A 17489-nucleotide genomic window follows, 5' to 3' on the forward strand; every position below is an offset into this window, starting at 1 on the left:
TCTAATAAAGGCTTGGTCTTTTTGACGACCTGCCCTCACTGGAGACTTTCTGGGGGCCGGCCAGGAGTTGCCTCATCAGGACAAACACACTCTTATCACTCTCATTATGCAGAAGATTCCAACGGTTTTAGTTGCTCTGTTCTAAGAACCTGGAAAGAACACCAAATATCTTTCTATGATATCTCACAAGAAAACAGGATTCTTGAGGTGGGGTCACTCACCCAGAGGCACACAGCTGCCTGTGGGCTCAGACATGCCACACATTGTCTGCTGGCACTTGACGTCTGTGCTCCAGACTTTCCTGTGTTCCCTCCTATATCAGAGGGTCTGAAAGGTTAAACACTATATTTTTTTCATTCCTAGTGATTGAGAATCCAGATGTGAATTAAGTTCAGCCTCTGAGATGCACTCGTGTGTAATTAGGAAGCTAAAAGGGAGATGGGGGTCACTATTTCTGCTCCTGTGTTAACTGATGGGTGGGCTCTGGCAGACACAGCTTTATGGGAAGAAGCAGGTGTTTCTTCCCCTTCCCTGTGGGTGGGGGCTGTGGCAATGTACCTGAGAACCAGACTCCTTGTGGCACCTCCCTCATTTCCTTTTCTCTAACCTGTCAATGGTTTTACAACTCTTGATTCTTCGTGTTAAAAGTCATTCTGCACCAATGTTCATAGCAGGTTTACTTATAACAACTCAAAATTGGAAACCACACAAATGTCCATGAATGGGTGAGTGGATAAACAAATTCGATCATCTCCAGAATGGAATAGAACCAGGGATAAAAAGGAAAGAATTAGTTTAAAATAATCATGTTGAGTCAAGAAGTCAACTTTCACTCAAAATTATATCTATAGTTTGATTCAAATTATGTAAATTTTAGAGAAATCAAACTAATCTATAATGACAGAAAGCTGATGACAGTTTCCATAACACTGGAAGAGGGGTGGGGGAGGGGCACAATGGACAGATTACAAGAGGGCCTGAGGAGACTTTAAGCGTAAGGGACACATTCATTACCTCATTGCAACAACATCTCCGCTGTGTGAAGTAGACACGCCTTAATAAATTGTACACTTTCAATATGTTAAGTTTATTATGTGTCAACTGTAACTCAATAAATATGTTAAAAATCATATATGCATAAATAAATATCTACTACATTGTAAGTTGAATGAAAAGTACAAAACAAAAGTATTCCTCACAGCAAAAGGATTGTATCTTGTACATTTCTTACTTACCCACCAGAGGGTGGGAGAGCTTCTCTGCAACCTGGAGCCTCCCCAGGGGCTGCTCTCCTGACCTCAGCTGCACCCACAGCCCAGCAGGGGCCAACGTCACCAGCGTCACTCAGTCCTCGTCCTCCTGCTCTCCAAGCGGCCACAGTGGACGCTGTTGCTCCTCCATCCAGCCAGCCATCTGCCCACCAAAGGCCATTTCTCTGCGGACAGCTGTTTCCCACCTCCCTCTGTCCTTCAAGGGGAGAACAGCCACTCACGCTTCAGTCTCAAACATGAGGTCACTTTCTCAGCAGTGCTCTCTGTGATCCCCAGACCAGCTGGAACCCAAGTACATGCTTTAAATGCACCAGAACTTTCCATTCACAGCCCTTCTCTGCATTATAAATTAACGCTTTATTGCTTTAATTTCTCTGAGAGCTTTACTCTCTGTTACAAAGTAAAGTCCATGAGCACAGGGCCCACGTGTGTCCTGTTCTCTGCAAAGTTTCTGGGGCCCAGCCTGGGGCCTGACACATCACACATGCTCAGTAGACATTGACTAAATGGATGAGGAAACCACACAATGGGAGCCTGTCACCTGTGGGACAGAAGTGTGTGGAACATGTTCCTTAGAGACATGAAGGCATTGGTGTCAGCATGGGAGGAGGCCACCAAGTGCCCAGAGATGTCCCAGGATTTGTGTTTACCTCTCATACAGTCAGAAGGGACCTCCCAATGGTAAGGTATCAAATACCCCTCAATTCCCAGAAAATCACAGCCCTCCCCACCCTCACCTTGTGAGACACGTCTCATCTCCCTTGTGCCTGTGCAGCAAACCATGTCCTTCCTCTCACATAGACCTGACTTGCAGAAACTCTGGGTCCAGCACCCCAGGTAGAGTTACTACCAGGGGAGGAGGGGCCCCAACCTGACCCCAATGGAATCAAGGCTGACACCCAATCCCCAAGGCCCCTGGGCTGTGGGACACAAGCCTGTGGTCTTTGAAGACATCTCACCAATCCATGATGTCCTGGGGAACAAGGGGAATATTTCATGCAGAATGGGACACTAGGACCCAGAATCTGTGGTTGCGTCCATCTCAGAGGGGATGAGCATCTTATGGAGGATGCCCCTTTCCTAACAATAGAACCCTCAGGGTACCCCAATTGAGTCTCCAGGTGGTGATGCTCCCTCTCCTGGGGCCCAGGGAAGGGCCTAGAGTAGACAACAGACAGGGACACAGATGAATTGGATTTAAGGCCCAATGTTGTGATGGGAACACATGGACATTCCGGGTATCAACACTCCAGGCTGGAACCCTCCCCGGAAAGCCTCAGAAGAGCCCTCCTATGAAACCTCAGGAAAAGAGAGCTCGTCCTGAAACAACACATCCCCCAGGAGGTACAGTTCTCCTGACACTGGAAACCCCAGACTTGTACTTCTCTAACCACACCGAATGAGCGTGTGCCCGTGTGTGTCAGTGTGTGCACGCGTGCAGAGGCCTCAGCAGTTCCCAGGAAACTGAGATATAGAAGGACAATAAAATGGAAGGAGGAGACAGTGCTGGCAGGAATGAGGAGACAGAGTGGGAGGGTCCTGGGCACAGACCCCACCCCCAGCCCTCGTGACCTGGGAAGTTATATTGCCTCAGGAGATGACTCAGAGCACATTGAGGAGGGACCGCAGATCTCTCCAGTCCAGACAGAGGTGCCGGCAAGCCTTACTGGACCTCAGGCTCTTCTCACAGAGACAGGGAGGAGCAGGCAGCAGACACCATGGAGTGCCCCTCAGCCACTCCCCGCAGAGGACGTGTCCCCTGGCCTGGGCTCCTGCTGGCAGGTAAGGAGAAGACAATCCCTGAGGGTTGATGGCAAAATGAGAGTCAGACACTGGCTGGGGACTGCCGGGGAGGACAGAGCTCTGAGAGGGACAGAGGGCTTCTGTTGGACCTGTGGAGAGAGGACAGATCTGACTAGAAAGGGAGAGGCTCAGCTATAGGAAAATCTCATAATCTGGAAGTGGTGAGTGGCAGGAGACCTTTGCTGATCATTTCCTGTTATTCATCACTAAGTATTGAATTTTGAAAACCAATGATAATAATAAAAGTTTATATCAGGAGACTCCAGAGAATAGGAAAACAGGGACACTAAACATTGCCCTTACCTCCAACCTCAGAAACAAGCAGATGCACCCCCTGGAACACTGCTCATTCACCCACAGGTGTGTGCAGCCTGCTGCGGGCCCTGGGCGTCAACAGGAGCAGACAAGCCCCTCCCACATGGATCTCCTGTTCTGTGAGGGGGAGGGGACAAGGAAACATCTAGATGTGAGCTCAGCTACCCACAGGGACAGGTCAGAATGTGAAGACAGAGGGACTTTAGAGCTGGTGTTCAAGGAAGGTGTCCCAAGGGCTCCCCAGAGTGTCAGCAGGAGTGGGCCAGGCAGACACCGGGGGATGAGTTTTTGAAACAGAGAAAACAACAGGTTCAAAGCTGCTAAGGTAATGGTGGCCATGCTGCCCACCTTGACCATAGGAGACCCACACTCACATACACTCACACACACTCACTCACACACTCACACACATTGACACACACACACTCACACACTCACACACCAAGACTAAGAGATAAAGAACATGCTCAGGACCAATGGCCTCAGCTCTCCATCCCAATATGTAGATGCAAATATTGATCCATTTCTCTCTTCCCTTCTAGTCTCACTCTTAACCTCCTGGAGCCCGCCCACCACCGCCCAACTGGCTATTGTGTCAGTCAACACTGCTGAAGGGGAGGATGTAGTTCTGCGTCTCCGCAATAAGCCGCCTAATCCTGCAGCCTACATGTGGTTCAGAGGGGAGGGCGCAAACCGCAATCGCATTATTGGGCACCTTTCAATGGACCTAAAATTTTATGCAGCAGGGCCTGTATCCACTGGTCGAGAGAAAATAAACTTCGATGGAACATTGCAATTAAAGAAGGTCAACCTGAGGGACACAGGAGACTACACTGTAGTAATCCACCTTCTAGATTCAAAAAAAGAAATAGGATTTGGAAGGCTCAATGTATACCGTGAGTAACTGCTCTCTGACCCCTGGGTGTCGGGTGAGGTGAATTCTCTCCACACACAGGACGACAGCCCTGGGCTCTGCCTCCACCCCGTCCATTTCACATCCCAGGATGGGGTTTCAGTAGATAGTGCAGGACACACACAGAGGAGGCAAACATTTCTTTTTCTTTTCCTTCCTTTCTTTCTTTCTTTCTTTCCTTTTTTATTTGAGAAAAAGAGAGAAATGTCAGTTTTTTGTTCCACGTATTCAGGCATCCATTGGTTCTATATTTCTATGTGTGCTGACTGGGGATTGAACCCACAACCTTGGTGTATCTGGATGATATTTTTCTAACTGAGGTACCCAGCCAGGGCCTGAGACATACTTTCTAAGATCAGTTTTCTGATGGGTTCCACCCCTGCAGACATTCACCACTGAGAAGGACCAGTCTGACAAAGTAACTCAGCAGAGGGAGACAAGTCTTGTCCATCCCCTGGTCCCCACTCCATGAGGTGAAACTGAGAAAGACGCTTCAGGGCTCCATCAGGGCCTGGCCTGAGGAATCCTCACAGTGAAGTGAAGCTTGAGCAACCCCTCCCCTGACCTCTGTTCCAGGGATCCTGACTCCTAATTCCCCGGGAACCTGAGACAGGTTGGGTTTAGTCTCCTGGGAAAGGCTGACTGATACCAAGGTTTCCCAAGTGCCAAAGTGACAAACTCCTGAACTGGTCACCAGCCGGGGCTAAGCCCCCAGAACCACATCTGGCCAGGGATGGAGCCAGGTCCTTCACCTGAGACTGGGCTGGGTGTGGAGAGCTCAATGGACCAGGTCACCAGGCCATTTGTGGACTACCCTAGGGGCCTTAGGAGAGTGTGGAGGATGGTCAGCATCCCCAGGTCAAAACAGGGTAGAGATGCTCCTGGCAGTTCCCTGCCCAATTGGGATCAGCCCTGGGGATTCTGTCTGCACTCGATCAATGACAAATGCCTCTCATTTGAGCAGCTCCCGTATCCTGAAACTTAAGTCAATGCTGTGAATATTATATGGTTAGTATATTGACAACCCGGAAACCAAATGGTCATCTTTCTTTACTGAGAGGAAATTGAGGCACATGGTGATACTGCCATAGCCTTGTTCCCTCCTTCACCCTATGGGACTTATTTGGTGTCTGTGGATCCCTAGACCAACCATTGGTTCAGATCCTTTTTTATTTTAGGTGTCCTCAGCTCGTAAGGATGAATTCTGGTCTGGATAGTAACAAAAAGTGTAGAATTTGTTCTAAATCTAGAACCAAATTTCCTGCAGTTACAATCAGAGTCGGTGCTGGGAGCGCCCAGGCCTCCCACTCAGGGGGCTGATCCACACCTCCCTGCCCTGGACTTGAGTCACTTCCTTCTTTGTTTCCTGCTGTGTGCGTGTCACTGCCACTGGACAGAAAGGAGAGGACTGTGCTTCTCACTCCCCACTCTCCACCTGTAACCAGCTCAGGGACAACATGTAACAGACACCCATTTTCTTTTGATGAATTAGGAAGAAATAAATGGTGATTTACTGAATGAATGAATGAATGAATGATCCAAACTCTCTTCAGAGACTGGAATTGGATGTAGACTTCTTGCAAATCTGGCCACATGGGACAGGCTTTCTGTCCCTCCAGGATATGTGACCCATGTCTCAGATGCCTTTCTGCTCTCTAGAGAAATATACTTTTCTGCAATTGCTCCTGTCTTAAGTATGAATAACAATCTTTACATATTCCAGAATTTTAGCTTTTTTCCAAATTTCTATCACATAACCACCAACCATAAATAGTCCAAGAGAGGCAGAATTTTGCAAGTCCATCTCCCTTCTTTCCAACCATGCCCTCGTCCGCATTTGCAGAAGCCCTCACCTGTCCTCAGCAGAGAAAGAATGACTTTAATGCCCAAGTGCAGAGCACATGGTTCTGCTGCCACAATCAGCTCCTCTTGTCCCCTGGACTTTTCTAGCTCGTTTCTTGAGCTCTGCTCTATATTACTGGCTCGCTGGCTCATGTTCAGTCACCTTGCTTTGGGAGGATGTGACCCACCCCTTGCCCCTGGCACCTGAGTAATCACCTGAACACCAGCTGTTAGCGGTCAGTGAAGAGCCAGGTCTGTAAAATGATCTCTGAGTCCCTGTTCTGTGTCTTTCCATGACCAAACCCTGATACTTAACTGACAGCTGAGAAAGTCTATGCTTTCTCCCAGACGTAGAGCCGGAGGCCTTACGTTCTCTGAGCACTCAGATTCCCACACATCTGTCTTGAGATACACGGATCTGCCTTATTTTTTTAAGGGCTCAAGTTGGCTGAGAGGCGAGAGGTGCCAACTGTGATTGAAGAAGCCTTTAGAAAGTCAAAGGAACCACATGAGGCCATCTCTCTCCTCCCTGCACAGCGGAGTTACCCAAACTCAACATCACAAGCAGCAAGTTCGACCCTGAGAGCTTTGATTTCTCTTTTCCGAATGATAGTCATGCTGAGTATCTTTTTCTGTGCTTATTGGCCATCTGTATAACTTGTTGGAAAATTAGGTATTCAAGGGCTTTGCCTATTTTTAAGTCAGGTTTTTAGTTTTGTTACTGTTGAGTTGCAGTTGTTTGGATATTCTAGATATTAACCTCTCATCTTATTTATAATTTGCAAAACAGCCTTTCATTTCATGTCATATTTCATTCTGTTGTGTCCTTGACAAACACAGCTTTTTATTTTGACAAAATCTAATATATTTAAATTATTTTTTATTAATTTTAATAGGGTGACATTAATCAATCAGGGTACATAAGTTCAGAGAAAATATCTCCAGGTCATTTTGACATTTGATTAAACCAGATAGAAGGTGATGGAAGACTATATAACTTTGGGTGATGTGTATGCAACATAATTATTTATTTTTATTGCATGATTTCTAAGTGTCATATTCAAGAAGTTATTGCCAAATCCAGTGTCATAACACTTCCTCCTATATCTTCTTCTAAAAATATTATAGTATTCTGGCTTACCTTTAGGATTTGATCCATTTTTACTTAACATTTATTTATGGTATAAGCAAAGGTCCACTTGCTTCATTTCCATGTGAATATTGCTGTTCAACACCATTGGTTGAGAAGACTGTGATATCTCCACTGAACAGTCTTGACTCTATTGTTGAAACATTTGATTGTGTCTTCTGATGAATAAAAGTTTTGAAGTCAGTGTCACACTATTGGTTACTTAGGCTCTATAGTAAGATTTGAAATGAAGAGGTGTGAAACTTCCAATTTCATTCTCTTTTTTAAGACCTTTGCAAACTTTAGGTGTCCATTCAAATTTCATAAAAACTTTGGATGAGTTTTTTTATTATCACAAAAATGTCAATGGTATTTTGATAGGGATTGTATCAAATATGTAGATAGTAGGGGTCTTCCAATACATGAACGTGGATGTCTTTCTTTTTAATTGTTTATTTTTTACTTTCTTTCAGAAACATTTGGTAGATCCAGTGTGTACATCTCCTACCTCCTTGGTTCAATTTATTTTTAATATTCTATATTATTTTCTGATGCTGTTGTAGTGGGTTTGTTCCCTGGTTTCATTCTGAATTTGTACATTGTTGTTGCAAAACAATAGAAATGATGCTGAGTGTTCATTTTTATCTCCTGTGACTTCACTGAATTTCTTCTAATAGTCTTTGTGTGTGGTGGGGGTGCAGAATCTTTAAGGTTTTCTATATATAAGATTATGTTGTCTGTTAGAAGAGAGAATTTTTCTTCTTTATTCCCAATTTAGATACCTGTAATTTCATCTCCTTGTATAATTGTTTTGCCCAAACTTTATGTTGAATTAGTGCAGAGATCAGCATTGTTGACTTTTTTCACAATCTTATTAATGTTTTTTAGGTTTCTTTATGAATTATTGTTTTAGATGTGAGATTTCACATATGACCTTTATTATTTCGGGTAGTTTCATTCTATCTCTACAATCACTGCCTTTTGTTACAAACATAAGCTCTTCTCCCTAGAGATTTATTTCACCATGATATTCAATCTACAGGCTAGGAAGTAAACTGCAATTCAGAATGAAAGATATTTTGGATGAAACTTCTCCAAGTCCAAGGTCATAAAGTCTGGATGTGCCATCTTTATTGCCTAATCAATTATTTAACAAGAGGTAAATATATACCCTCTTACTCTAAAGTTCCTTTGGCTCTAAAGGTGGCCAGAGGTGGCAAGCCGGCCTTTCTCAGCATACACAGAAGTTTACATGAGGAGAGGAACCTGATCTTTTTTGAAGTCAAAGAAAGTTCTAGGAAAGGATTAATGAAAGCTCATGAGAGAAAAATTTCCTGTGATGATGTTGTGATAAGATACCTGAGTTGAGAAAGGGTTCCCTGTGTAGATACAACAGAGATGTCCATGGCAATAGATCAGGGGTCACATTGGCATTATCTAGATTCATAGGGGAGACTCAGCCCTTTTCTTACACATTGTCACCTGAACAAAGAAAAACTTACCTCTTCAGATGTCAAGACAATAGTTCTGTGAACTTGATAGAGCTCTCTGTGGAGTATGAATATTTGATATCTCTGAGTAAGCAGCTTCTATCAATAAGTCAAATCCTCCCATCTGTTTTTCTACAGAGCCTGTGAGAGTGCCCACCCTCCTAGCCAGCAACACCACAGTTACAGATAATAAGGACTCCGTGGTCCTGACCTGCTACACAAATGCACTTTCCACCCAGTGGATCTTCAATGGCGTGGGTCTGCAGCTCACGGAGAGGATGAAGCTGTCCCCAGACAACAGAATGCTCACCATAGACCCTGTAAGGATGAAGGATGCTGGAAACTACCAGTGTGAAGTCTCCAACCCGATCAGTTCTGTTGAAAGTGCACCCGTCGAGCTTGATGTGAAATATGGCTGACACTCCTCCCTTTCTCTGTTACTAAATTCTGAATAAATTCTTTCTGCACATTTCTAGTAGATTGGTTGTGAAGGTAGAAAACTTTAGAAGCCTTGCATTGAGTCAACATATACTCAAAAATATGAGTTATTATTGTCATTATTGTTGACTTATGGTCACATTCCACTCCAGATCCTACACTGGTTGGTCTCAGCTGCACCATCTCCACAGTGGAGTGACACCGTGTCCCTCAGAGCATGGGCAGTGGTCATGGGATGACTGGTATTATTTCATGATGAGCTACAGGAAGCTGAGCTGTGTCCCTGATTCAGGGTGCACATGGAAAGCACCTGAACACTGTTGTGAACAACAGGGATGGACACAAGGATACCTATGTGGGTTGCAACACTGATATTTTTTTCCTTTTTTGATTTCCCCCCCAACATTTCTGAAGTCTTCATGAGTATTCTTATTTTAATGGCATTAACCTTACTTCCATGATTGGTATGACTGTCCCTCTTAAAATTAAGATATAATTAGAAATGTTGATAAAACAACCAAGACTTTGGCTCAACTGTCATAATTCAGACTGACACCTACAGAATTTGGTAAAAGTATTCACTTTTTATTGTATAAAGTTTGACCTGTTGGGTATTTTGAAATCTTTTGGAGAAGAGGGGATCATCCAAAGGTAGAAAGTGCTGGTGATTGATGTGTGAAGATGAGACTTTCTAACTTTAAGACATTGTTAAAGCTCCTATCTTAGGTTTCATAAAAGAACCTGCATCACAGCAAACCATGTGGGTAATGTCAGTCCCTCTGTTCTTGGGTAACTACTTAGGCCAAATAGAGTAACACCAGCAATGTCGTAAGATCAAGAATACTATTTTCCCTGGATGTTCTGCTCAGTGGTATTGAGTCGGCCTAGCGTATGGAAGTCCTAGATTCTATTCCCAGCCAGCGCACACATGAGAAGCGCCATCTACTTCTCCACCATTCCCCCTCTCCTTCCTCTTTATCTCTCTCTTCCCCTCCCACAGCCAAGGATCCATTGAGGCAACGCTGGCCCAGGCGCTGAGGATGGCTCCATGGCCTCTGCCTCAGGCATTATAATGACTCTGGTTATAGCAGAGCAAGGGCCCCAGATGGGCAGAGCATCACCCCCTGGTGGGCATGCCAGGTAGATACAGGTTGGGTGCATGTGGGCCACCCTGCTTCTCACTTCAGAAAAATTAATTAAAAAAAAAAAAGAATACAGCAATACCTCAGTTTTCGTTGATAATCTGTCCGAAGACAACTGGTGAAATTGAAACTAATGAATACTGAGGCAATCATTTCCATATGAATCAATATAAATCCAATTAATTCATTCTAGACACTCCAAAATACATACCAAAAAACACATTTTATAGAGAATAAATGTAGAATTAATACTAAAAACAATAAGAAATTAATATAAAATGAATATAAGAGAGTAATGTAAAGAATAAAAAAACATTTAACATGGCATTATTAGCAAGGGAAACACTTAACAGGAACAATGAGATCTGAGCACAAGTGATTTTATCTTATGTGAGTTACATACATTTTGAAACTGAATAACTCAAACACATTACACCGAATACTGTATACGCAGTAATCACTTATATGTAATTGTAGTATTAGCGCTTGCAATCAATAAGAAAAGCACAAAAACACTAGAAAGCAATGGAATTGTTGGGCTAGACATGTGGGGTTATGTTCACACAACAAGAAACAACGGCACACTGAGCAGGAGAATGCATGGGATGTCCTTTGTTTTCGTAAAATTAGCAGCGAGGTCACATGGGCACGCCAATGAAATCCGGGGCAACTGTCAAAAACTGAGACATTTTTTTTACAGAAAAATCGATGAAAACCAAAACCAACAATAACCAAAGTCAACGAAAACTGAGGCATTACTGTACTCTTGTCTGATAGGTGGTAGCACACCTGATAGAGAACTGACCCAGAATGCTGAGGTCACTGGTTGGAAACCTGAAGTCACTGGCTTAAATCTGGTTCCAGGCAACAAGGCTGAGATCACTGGCTTGAATTGGTGGTGACAAGGATCGAGTCTGAAGTCACTGGATTAAGACTAAGGTCACCAGTCCTATTTCCAGCAAGGCACATACAAATGAGAAACAGTCAATGCACAACTAAGTGGAGCAATGGGTTGATGCCACTCGATCTCTCCTTCTTTCTCTCTGTTTCTCTCTCTTTTTCAAAAAAAAAATACTCTTTTTCTTTGAAGACGATGTTTAATCAAAGGGAAGGTGACTAGAAAAAAATTTAATGTTCTCACAGAAAACTTGAGAACACAGCTTTCTTGAAGGTCAGATCTTGGCCCTATTCAGGGCTCTCAGCTATTTCCCATCTCTTTATAAATGGCTGGGAATTTGCACCTCTTGAGAAAAAGCAGGAACTAGTGGAATGCAAGTGGATCTTGGGTGAAACACATTTGGCTGTATTTCCCCTGACTGTGCAGAAAGCAGTATTGTTATGACCTAGAGACCTTACTCTTCCCTCAGTCACTAACCGTTAGATAGGTTCTTCCTGACTACAGACCTCTGACTTCCATTTGTTAGAGCACTTCCTTTAGAATGTAATTTCAATTTTTAAAACTGAATTTATTTGGATGACACTGGTGATCAGAATTATACCAGTTTTAGGTGCCCAATTCTAGAACATATCTCTGTACACTGTATTGTGTGTTCACCTCCCGAAGGCAAGCCTTCATCCACTTTTTATTCCCACATGCCTTCAACCACCTCCTTCACCCCGCAGTCACTCCATTGTATCTTTTGTCTTTGTCCACTAGTTTTTTCTTTTCTTTGGTCCTTTTTCCTCAATCCCTACATGCCTCTCACTCATATCCCTGCCCTCCCCAAGAGCTGTCAGTCTGCTTTATATGTATGTATGAGACTGCCATTATTGTGTTTGTTAGCTCATCTTGTTCATTTGATCCACAAATAAGTGAAATCATATGATATTTGTTTTTTCTAACGGGTTTATTTACTTAGCATACAGATCACTAGGTCCATTCATGCTGTGGCAAAGGGTAACATTTCTTTCTTTTCATGGCTGCATAGTATTCCTTTGCATAAATGTACCACCATTTTATTATCTACCTATCTACTAATGGACTGATTTCAGATCCTGGTGATTGTAAATAGCACTGCAATACATATAAAGGTACATTTATTCCTTCAAATTAGTGCTTTATGATTCTTAAGATATAGTCTCAGAAATGGGATTGCAGGGTCAAGAGACAATTTTGTTTTTATTTAAAAAATTTTTATTTAGAAAAGTTAATGGCCGACCATCAATGATAAAAGTGCATAGGTTCCAGGTAAACATCTCTATAGCATTTGAACTGCTGATTGCGCTACATGCCCATCACCCAAAGTCAAATAATGTTTCGTCACTGTGTACTTGTCCTTTAATCACCTCTGACCCACCCCCTTCTCCATGCCCCTCCCCCAGGTATCCTCTTCACTTTTATCCATCTCCATGAGTCTCAGTTTTATATCTTACCTATCTGTCAAATCACAGTTCTTAGCTTTTTCTGATTTACTTATTTCACTCAGTATAACGTTCTTAAGGTCCATCCATGTAGTCATAAATGGCAATATGTCAGCATTTCTCATGGCTGAATAGTACTGCATTGTATATATGTACCACCTTTTCTTTATCCAGTCCTCTAATTAAGGACTCTTTTGTTGTTACCATGTCTTGGCCACTGTGAAAAATGCTGCAATGAACATGGGGGCATACGTCTCTGTGTACCAATGTTTTCTAGTTTTTGAGGTAGATACCCAGTAGAAGGATTGCTGGGTCATATGGTAGTTCTAGTCTTAATTGTTTAAAGAACCATCATAGTTTCTTCCATAATGGCTGTACCAGTTTACATTCCTACAAGCAGTGAGTGAGTGTTCCCTTTTTTCCGCAGCCTCTCTAACACTTGTTACTACCTGTCTTGTTGATAATAGGTGTGAGGTGTAACCTCATTATAGGTTTGATTTGTATGTCTCTCACAGCTGGCAAAGATGAGCATCTCTTCATATATCTATTTATTGTTTGTATGTCCTCTTGGGAGATGTGTCAGTTCAGGTCCTCTCCCCATGTTTTAATAGGATTGTTTCTTTGTTTGTTGCTGAGTTTTGTGAGTTGTTTATATATTTTAGACATTAACTTGTCTTCAAAACTGTTGTTTGCAAATATCCTCTACCATTTGGTTGGCTGCCTTTTTGTTTGTTGTCATTTTTTGTGAAGAAGCTTCTTAGTTTAATATGGTCCCATTCATTAATTTTTACCTTAACTTCCCTTTCTTTTGGGGTCAACATTTATTGTTTCACATATAACTTTCCAATTTTTCCAGCACTCTTTCTTAAAGAGGATTTCTTTTCTCCATTGTGTGTTTTTGGCTTCTTTGTTTAAGATGATTTTTTTATATATATGTGGCTTTATTTCTGGGGTTTTGAGTCTGTTCCATTGGTCTGTATATCAGTTTTTCTGCCAATAGCATGCTGTTTTGATCATCAGGGTTCTGTAGTATAATTTGAAATAAGGTATTGTGATACATCGGGCTTCAATCTTCAGTTGCAGGACTCCTTTTACTGTTCAGACTCTTTTGTGGTTCCATACAAATCTGGTGATTTTTGTTCTATTTCTTTAAAAAATGACATTGGGGTTTTAAGGGGGATTGCATTAAATTTGTATATGCATTGGGTTATATGGCCATTTTAGGTATGTTGATTTTTCCAATCCATGAACATGAAATATATTTTATTTCATTGTGTCTTTTTTAATTTCTTTCAGTAATGCATTATACTTTTCAGTATACAGGTTCTTCACATCGCTGCTTAAGTACATTCTCTAGTATTTTATTTTTTGATGCAATTGCCAAGGAATTGTTTTTTTAGTTCATTTTCTGAAGTTTCATTGTTGGAGTATAAAAATTTAATAGACTTTTGTAACTTGATTTTATAGCCTGCAACTTTATTATATTGGTTATTGCTTCTAATAGTTTGTTAGTGGAGTCTTTAGTTTTCTATGTTCAGGATTGTGTCACCTTTACTTCTTTCCTAAATCGAAAACCTTTTATTTCTTTCTCTTGCCTGATTGCTCTGGCTAAAACTTCCACTACTATATATACTGAATAAGCTTGGAAACAGTGGGCAGCCATGTCTTGTTCCTAATTTTAGAGGAAAAGCTTTTAGTTTTTTAACATTCTGTGTGATATTAACTGATAGTTTATCTTATATGTCCTTTATTATGTTGAGGTGCTTTCCTTATATATTTATTGTAATGAGTGTTTTAAATATATAGATATTGTATCTTATCAAATGCCTTTTCTGCATCTACTGCTAGGATCATATAATTTTTAAAGTTTTTTTTTTATTTTATTTAGAAAATTAAATTTAACAGGGTGACATTGATGAATAAGAGTACATAGGTTTCAGGTTAACATTTCTATAGCATCTGAACTGTCGATTATGTTGTATACCAATCACCCAAAGTCAAATCATAATTTGTCACCAAGTGTTTGTCCTACTTTAATCCTCTCTGACCTGTCTCCTTTCCAAAACCCTTCCCCCTGGTAACCACTTCATTTTATCAATGCCCACGAGTCTCCCATTTATATTGCACCTATGTGGAAATCATACAGTTCTTAGCTTTCTCTGATTTACTTATTTCACTCAGTATAATGTTCTCAAGGTCCATCCTTATTGTTGTAAATGGCACTATGTCATCATTTCTTATGGCTGAGTAGTATTCCATTGTATACCACATATTCTTTATCCAATCTTCTCTCAAGGGATCCTTTGATTGTTTCCATATCTTGGCCAATGTAAATAATGCTGCAATGAACACGGGGTACATGTGTCTTAATGTACCAACGTTTTCGTGTTTTTGAGGTTGATACACAGTAGATGAATTGGTAGGTCATATGGTAGATTTATTCTTATTTTTTTGAGGAACCATTATACCTTCTTCTATACCAGTTGTACTAATATGCACTCTCACCAGCAGTGAATAAGGATATCTTTTTCTCCACTATCTTTCCAACACTTATTATAACCTATCTTATTGATAATAGCCAATCTAACAGGTGCAAGGCTATATCTTATTGTAGTTTTGATTAGCATTTCTTGAATAGGTAGTGAATATGAACATCTTTTCATATATATGTTGACCATTTGTATGTCCTCTTGGGAGAAGTTATCTGGTCAGGCTCTCCTCATTTTTTAATTGGATTGCTTTCTTGTTTGTTGCTGAACTTTGTGAGTTCTTTATATATTTTGGATATTAAATTCTTCTTGAAGCTGCTGTTTGAAATTATCATCTTGCATTTAGTAGGCTGCCTATTTGTTTTGTTGTCAGTTTTTTTGCTCTGCAGAAAATTTTTAGTTTGACATAGTCCCATTCATTTATTTTTTTCCTTATTTTTCTTGCCTTTTAGTCAAATTCATAAATTATTCTTTACAGCCAAGGTCCATGGGCTTAGTACTTATGTTTTTTTCTATTTAATTTATTGTTTCAAATCTTATATTTAAGTCTTTTACTCATTTGGAATTAATTTTTGTGCCAGGGGATTAATTATAGCCAAGTTTCATTTTTTGCATGTGGCTTTCTAATTTTTCCAGCACCATTTATTGAAGAGGCTTTTTTTCTCTACTGTGTGCTTTTAGCTCCTATTTCAATGATGGTTTTCCATATATTTATGGTTTAATTGCCAGCCTCTCAATTTTATTTTTTTGGTTTGTATGTCTGTTTTTCTGTCACTACCATGCTATTTTGATTATTGTGACTCTATAGTATAGTCTGAAGTCAGTTAGTGTGATATTTCCAACTTCATTCTTTTTCCTCAAGATTGCTTTATGTATTCAAGGTTTTTTTGTTTATTTGTTTTGGTTTTGGTTTTGATTCCACACAAACCAGGTGATATTTTGTTCAATGTCTTTAAAATAATGACATTAGGATTTTGATGGTGATTGTATTAAATTTGTAATTGCTCTGTATAATATGGCCATTTTAGCTATATTGATTCTTTCAATTCATGAATATGAAATATTTTCCTATTTCATTCTTTTTTAATTTCTTTCAATACCACTTTGTAATTTTCAGTATAGAGGTCCTTCACCTCCATTAAGTTTATCCCTAGGAATTTTGTTGTAGTTGCAATTGTAAAATAAATTATTTTTTGAGTTAATTTTTTTAAAGTTTCATCATTGGCATATTGTTTTGTATATTCATTTTGTATTCTGCAGCTTTACTGCATTGATTTATTGTTTATAACAGTTTTTGGTGGAGTGTTTGAGGTTTTCTAGATATAATATCATGTCATCTGCAAAATGTGATCCTTTTACTTTCTCTTTTTTGATATTAATGCTTTTTATTTTTTTCTCTTGCCTGATTGCTCTAGCTAAAACTTTTAAAACTATGTTTAATAAGAGTGGAGGAAGCAGGCAGCCTTGTCTTGTTCCTGATTTTAAAGAAAAAGCCTCCATTTCTTTACCATTTGGTATGATATTAGCTGAAAGTATGTCATATATGGCCATTATTTAGTTGACGTAATTCTTTTCTATACCCATTTTACTGAGTGTGTTAAACATAAAGGGATGTTGTAACTTAACAAATGCTTTTTCTTTACCTATTGATAGAATCATATGAGTTTTGTTCTTTTTTTCATTCTTTATGTGGTATATTAGGTTGAAAATTTCACATATGTTGATCCATCCTTGTGCTCCTGGAATGAATCCCACTTGATCGTGATGTATTGATTTTTTAAAAAGTGTTTTGTATTTCATTTATCACTATTTTGTTTAGGAATTTTGTGTCTGTATTCATTAGAGTTGTTGGTCTGCAGTTTTTTTATTTTGTATTGTCTTTGCCCAGTTTTGGTATCAGCGCTATGGTGGCCTCATAAAATAGGGAGTATTGCTACTTCTTTAGTTTTTGGAAAACATTGAAAAGGATAAGTACAAAATATTGGATTGTTTGGTTTTTATCTCTCCTTCAAATTTGAAGTACAACTTTGATAAATATAGTATTTTTGGCTGGTAATTTCTCTCTTTGAGTACTTTATACATTTGGGTCCACTCTTCTTCAGCTTGTAGAGTTTCTGCAGAGAAGTCTGATGATAGGCTAATGGTCCTTCCATAATATGTCATGTTCTTTTCTCTGGCTGCCTTGAGGATTATGCCTTTGTCACTGACTTGTATTTTATTATGCCGTGCCTTGGAGAAGGTCTGTTAGGGTTGAGCTAACTCAGCATTGTTTGTTTCTTGGATTCAAAGGTCTAAC

The 17489-nt window shown here is 40.5% G+C and overlaps 1 protein-coding gene across 1 annotated transcript; it reads left to right on the forward strand.

Moving 5' to 3' along the window:
• The first annotated feature begins 2896 nt into the window (after positions 1 to 2896).
• Positions 2897 to 9186, forward strand: LOC136397317 (carcinoembryonic antigen-related cell adhesion molecule 21-like). Its single transcript, XM_066371837.1, has 3 exons — positions 2897 to 3053; positions 3932 to 4285; positions 8902 to 9186. The coding sequence occupies exons 1-3, from the start codon at positions 2990 to 2992 to the stop codon at positions 9180 to 9182; spliced, it is 699 nt and encodes a 232-aa protein (XP_066227934.1). The 5' UTR covers positions 2897 to 2989; the 3' UTR covers positions 9183 to 9186.
• Positions 9187 to 17489: the final 8303 nt, after the last annotated feature.

Source organism: Saccopteryx leptura, chromosome 3 (assembly GCF_036850995.1).
Source record: "Saccopteryx leptura isolate mSacLep1 chromosome 3, mSacLep1_pri_phased_curated, whole genome shotgun sequence".
In the NCBI taxonomy this organism is placed as follows: domain Eukaryota; kingdom Metazoa; phylum Chordata; class Mammalia; order Chiroptera; family Emballonuridae; genus Saccopteryx; species Saccopteryx leptura.